General features: G+C 45.0%; 1 protein-coding gene across 1 annotated transcript; it reads right to left on the bottom strand.

Annotated features, from left to right (window-relative positions):
- Positions 1–3,636: 3,636 nt before the first annotated feature.
- On the bottom strand, positions 3,637–5,322 carry SOWAHA (sosondowah ankyrin repeat domain family member A). Its single transcript, XM_056569426.1, has one exon. The coding sequence runs from the start codon at positions 5,320–5,322 to the stop codon at positions 3,676–3,678; it is 1,647 nt and encodes a 548-aa protein (XP_056425401.1). The 3' UTR covers positions 3,637–3,675.
- Positions 5,323–6,086: the final 764 nt, after the last annotated feature.

Genomic DNA, 6,086 nt, shown 5'->3' with positions numbered 1-6,086 from the left:
CCGGAAAACATCTTGTCCTCTATCCAAAGGATAGGGAATAAGATGTCTGATCACGGGGTCCCACCGCTGGAGACCCCCGCGATCTCCGGGCTGGCAGCGGCGGTGTCTGGAACATGGAAGCCTGGAGCTTCCTTGTTCATGACGTCACGCCACGCCCCCTCCATTCATGTCTACAGGAGGTCACGCCTCCTCCCATAGACATGAATGGGGGGGCATGGTGGCTGTAGTCACCAGTTATCCGACACAGAGCAGAGTTCGCTCTGTGCACCAGATGACTGGAGTGCCGCAGCGGAGATAGCGGGGGTCCCCAGCGGCAGCATCCCCGCAATTAGACATCTTAAACATCAAAGATGTTTTCCGGTAGACCCCTTTAAACCCTATAGGGAGGAATTACAATAAAGACGCGTCCAATATTTGATTCATGGTGCATTCACATTCATCCAGTATTTATCTATTTTGCATTTAGTTTTTCAAAGTTTAGTTCCATTTCTTGATGACTGCCATACAGATATTCAGGATTCAATACTGCTCAAATACTGATGACATCCATCCATATTTTGTAGCCGTATTAGAGGCATATACCAATACGCTCATGCAAAACAAGACTAAGAATATATAGACAATTAATTGCAGAAATCTATGGGGGAGATTTATCAAAACCTTCCTAGAGGAAGAATGGGGCAGTTGCCCATGGCAACCAATTAGATTGCTTCTTTCCTTTTTAGAGAAACCTGTCCAAAATGAAGGAAGCAATCTGATTGGCTGCCATGGGCCACTGCCCTTTTCCTCTACACAGGTTTTGAGAAATCTTCCAAATCAGTTTCATGTGAATAGCACTGTGTCAGTGGAAGCACCTGAATTTCCTTGTGTGAATTCCCTTATCTGCCTTGTATACGTAGACTAGGAAAACTACCTGTTGGAACAGGCTACCGGGGCACTCAACAGCAAGTTATTATTGTCCTAGGGCAAAACAACCTTCACGCCTGCAAATTGTAAATATTTCTTTGCGTAAAAGTTACTATAACTATCTGCTTTCCCAGTGATAGAGAAAAATGAGGAAATTGCCATTGAGAAGTGAATTCCAATTCCTGCCGTTCTACTGGAAATATTGTAGTATCATTGGGAGATCTAAATGCTCATATCCATACAATAGATGGGCAAATACTCAGGATCAACTACAGTAGATCATGGACTTGACTGCAAAACAGGAAGACAAACAGAAGACAAGACGAAGTGAGCAGAAACTATGCACATCTAAGAACCCTGGGTGACCCTGTGACAAAAAATACATAGCTATTATAGGGGTTATCCAGGGGAAAAAAAACTTGAGATATATATATATATATTTTATAAATATATCAACTGGCTCCAGAAAGTTAAACAGATTTGTAAATTACTTCTATGGAAAAATCTTAATCCTTTCAATACTTTTAAGCTGCTGAAGTTGAGTTGTTCTTTTCTGTCTAAGTGCTCTCTGTCTTGGGAACTGTCTTGGGAACTGTCCAGAGTAGAAGCAAATCCCCATAGCAAACCTCTTCTACTCTGTGCAGTTCCCGAGACAGACAGAGGTGTCAGCAGAGAGCACTGTTGCCAGACAGAAAAGAACAACTCAACTTCAGCAGCTAATAATTATTGGAAGGATTAAAGGAGTAGTCCAGTGGTGATTCAGTGGTGAGCAACTTATCCCCTATCCTAAGGATAGGGGATAAGTTGCAGATCGCGGGGGGTCCGACCCCTGGGGCCCCCCGCGATCTCCTGTACGGAGCCCCGACAGCCCGCTGGAAGGGGGCGTGTCGACCTCCGCACAAAGCGGCGGCCGACACGCCCCCTCAATACAACTCTATGGCAGAGCCGAAGCGCTGCCTTCGGCAATCTCCGGCTCTGCCATAGAGATGTATTGAGGGGGCGTGTCGGCCGCCGCCTCGTGCGGGGGTCGACACCCGCTATCTCGGCGGAGAGCCGGGGCCCCGTACAGAGAGATCGCAGGGGGACCCAGCGGTCGGACCTCCCGCGATCTCAAACTTATCCCCTATCCTTAGGATAGGGGATAAGTTTTTCACCACTGGACTACCCCTTTAAGACTTTTTAATAGAAGTAATTTACAAATCTGTTTAACTTTCTGGTGCCAGTTGATATATATATATATATATATATATATATATATATATATATATATATATATATATATATAAGTTTTTTTCCTGGAATACCCTTTTAAAATAAGTGCTGTAACGTTGTTGCCGCACGATTTCCAGCAGCCATAAGTATTTTTACAGCAAGCAGCCTATAGATATACATCATTGATATCAATAAAAAACACCCCAAAAACCATTGGTACCAGTCGCAAATTATAATGAGCTACATGATATGAGTTTAGGTGACTAAGAAAATTTCGCAGCACTGATAAGTTATACAAATTTATCTGAAGACATCTTAGTAGTCACGATTCTATTATTACAAAACAGGCATGAAAACAGAACCCACATACTAATAGTGAAAAACTCACACCCAAAACAGAGGAAATAGCCCATGCATTTAAAGGGGTACTCCGCTGGAAAACATTTTTTTCTTTAATCAAGTGGTGCCAGAAAGTTAAACAGATTTGTAAATTAATTCTATTAAAAATTCTTAATCCTTCCAGCACTTATCAGAAGCTGTATGATCCACAGGAAGTTCTTTTCTTTTTTTAATTTCCTTTCTGACTGACCACAGTGCTCTCTGCTGACACCTCTGCCCATTTTAGGAACTGTGAGCAACCCTCTCCTGCTCTGGACAGTTCCTGACATGGACAGAGGTGTCAGCAGAGAGCACTGTGGTCAGACTGAAAGGAAATTCTAAAAGAAAAGAAATTCCTGCAGATCATACAGCAGCTGATAAGTAATGGAAGGATTAAGATTTTTTTTTAATAGAAGTAATTTACAAATCTGTTTAACTTTCTGGCACCAGTTGATTTAAAAAAATAATAATAATAATAATTCCACCGGAGTACCCCTTTAATCCATTATCAGTGCAAGGTGCCAGCTACTGGCTTAAAAAAGGGATAGAAAAACAGAGTTAATTTACACAAGAGGAAAAAAAAAAAAAAAAGCACACTTGTCCTCATGTTGGGTGTGGTATTACCACTTGACTCCATTCATTTTAAAGGGGTATAGCGGCCATAGACCTCTTATCCCCTATCCAAAGGATAGGGATAAGATGTCTGATCATAGGGGGGCCTGCTACTGGGACCCACCACGATCTCCGTGTAGCACCCACATACTATGTCGGGCTGCTGCTCCAGTCTCGGAAACCTCCTCCATTCAGATCTATGGGAGGGGGCTGTCACCCCCCCTCTCATAGACATGAATGGAGGAGATGTGGCTTGACATCACAAGGGGGCGTGGCACGACATCACGTCTCCAGTCCCGGAAACACAGAGGTTTCCGAGACTGAAGCAGCAGCCCGGCACAGAATGAAGGTTCTGCATGGAGATCGCGGGGTGTCCCAGCCGCGGGCCCCCTAACGATCAGACATCTTATCCTTTAAATAGGGGATAAGAAGTTTATGGCCGGAATACCCCTTTACTGGAACTGGGATTCAATACCACACACACAACACAAGGATAAATGCATCTCTCTGTTGTCTGAAGAAAGCAGCTCTAGTTTTGCAGTCCTGGATAACCCCTTTAAGAGTCAACTAGTGGCTAAAAAACTCAGAAACAGGTCTGCGCTTTCCCACAATTTCCTCAGGCTCCTCAGGTTCTTCACAAAGAGAAGAGATGGATGGATAGCTGTCCCTTGCCTTCAGCTTCTTCCTCACCCCAGAGGGTGCAGTAAAGAACTTATTGAAAGTTCCAGGCTTCTTGAGACCTTTTGTCAAGTCATGAAATGCAAGGTCATCAGAAAGGACACCAAGGAAGGCGCTGGTCGTTCCCAATATAGAGGCAGCAACCTTTGAGTTTCTTTTCGTTGGGATAGCATGTTCTTGATTTGAAACAGTGGGATCCTTTAAAATAAACCGGAGCTGCACGGGGGCACTTTTCTTTAAGTAATGGTACGGCTTTCTGCCACTGTTATCCCGGATGTGGACGTTTGCATTATACACGCTAGTTAACAAAAGGATGACATCTTTACACTCATGGATAGCAGCTATATGTAGTGGTGTATACCCGCCAAAAGACCTCACATTCACATTAATGTTACTGCCACTTCTCGAACTTTGTTCAAACAATAATTTTACCATCTCCAAATTGCCACTCTTGGCTGCCCAATGCAATGCTGTATATCCAGATATAAAGTCTTTCTTACCAGCCAAGTCACTGTCAGTCATAAGAAGACCAAGGAGTTTATGATTCCACCTACCATTGGTGGAATGTACCATCCACTCGTGTTCGGATTGCTCCATGGGCACCACCTCGGAATATTTGTTCTCCTCGCTTATTTTTATCATTTTGGAGGACTTCTTGATTTGGGGGGACTTGGAGCCTATATCTTCAGGTTGCCTCCTAGGCACCTTGGGGGACCTGGGTAATGAAGCTTCCTGAGGAGCTTTAGTTAGTGCCGTTGGTGGAGAAGGGTCTTCACCCTGGCATATTTCATCCGAAGAAGGGGCATAACGTAATGGCAACATGTGCGGCTTATACACCTGTTCTTTAGGCTGGGTATCAGACCACGATTTGGGGAAAGGGACAGGTCCAGCATTGTCCATTCTAGACACAATGTCAAAGACAGACTCCCTTTTATCTCCATTAAGGTCTTCCGTATACTCCTCATACATGGTGCTGGTTTCAGGCTGGCCAGTAGTCTCAGGAGTAGTCTCAGGAGTAGTCTCAGGAGTAGTCTCAGGAGTAGTCTCAGGAGTAGTCTCAGGAGTAGTCTCAGGAGTAGTCTCAGGAGTAGTCTCAGGAGTAGTCTCAGGAGTAGTCTCAGCAGAACCTTGTAGCTCATCTAGTCTGGGTTCTGGTTCAGATGGATCCTGCTGTGAAGTCCTTGTCTCCTGACAGCTGGGAGCCCCCTCCTCTATGTTGTTAGTCAAAGGTACAAGTAGTGTTGGATCTTCTGTGCTGTACCTGGCCATCTCCTCTTCCTCCAGCACTGAGGTACTTGGTGCCCCTGCCAGTAAGTGGGTATATTTCTTCTTTAGCACCACCATCTTGGTGCCCTCTTCATCTTTAACCACTGCTATGTTATTGACAAACTTCTTGAACAGTTCCCTGTTGTTTGCCTTCTCCTGAGGGTTAGAAGACTCCACCGCAGCCTTAAACCTTCTGATCAGATCGGAGTTCTTCACCTTTCCTCCCTGCTCCAGCAGAAAGTTCAGCACAACTTCTTGTGTTACAGCCATTCTCCTCTTTCACATTCAGGGGGTGTTAGAGGGGGGGTCTTATCTGCTGTACAGTCCAGATCTCCCTCCTCACATGTCTTCTGCTCCTGGCTTCATGTGCAGCTTTTACCTGTGGCTTCCGGGGTGAAACTGTGATCAGCTCAGCTACGCCCAGTCCTGACTGATCAGTCAATAAAGGGGGGAGGGGAGCAGCCGGAGGCTATGGCAGTCCTTGTGCTGTCACCTGGAGAGCTGACAGGTGACATCGGAATACAGGCATAGACGAGCAGAACAGGTCTCTGTTATCTCTGACCATTCATCTGGGATCACAGCCGGTATTTTATACATTGCAATGACATTTACATCCATATAGTATTTCCCCTTTTATCCTGGTTGCTACGAATAGGCAAAAAGCCCCATGAATGTAGTAAATAATGTGCTTCTATTTTCATAACATGTAGTATTATTTTACTCATTGGGTCTTAAGGGTGTAATTACATGTACAGGATCTACTGCCGCATATTTCAGTGTAAAACTAAATGATTGAACACAGGCTCAAATATGCAGCAGATCCTGTATGTGTGAATACACCCTTAGGGCTAATTCACACGAGCGGATTGCAGGTTTCCCGCAGCGAATTTGAAAAGGGGACGGACTCTTCACAGCTGCCAGCAACAGGTTTTCCGCTGCGGATTTTCCGCGAAGAGCCCGCCTCCTTTCAGATACGCAGCGGGAAACCCGCAAATAAATCCGCTCATGCGAACGAGCCCTTAGGCTCGTTCGCA

This window comes from Hyla sarda, chromosome 4 (genome assembly GCF_029499605.1).
Source record: "Hyla sarda isolate aHylSar1 chromosome 4, aHylSar1.hap1, whole genome shotgun sequence".
Taxonomy (NCBI): domain Eukaryota; kingdom Metazoa; phylum Chordata; class Amphibia; order Anura; family Hylidae; genus Hyla; species Hyla sarda.
The sequence above is the reverse complement of the archived record's forward strand: the minus strand, read 5'-3'. Positions and strand labels throughout refer to the sequence as shown.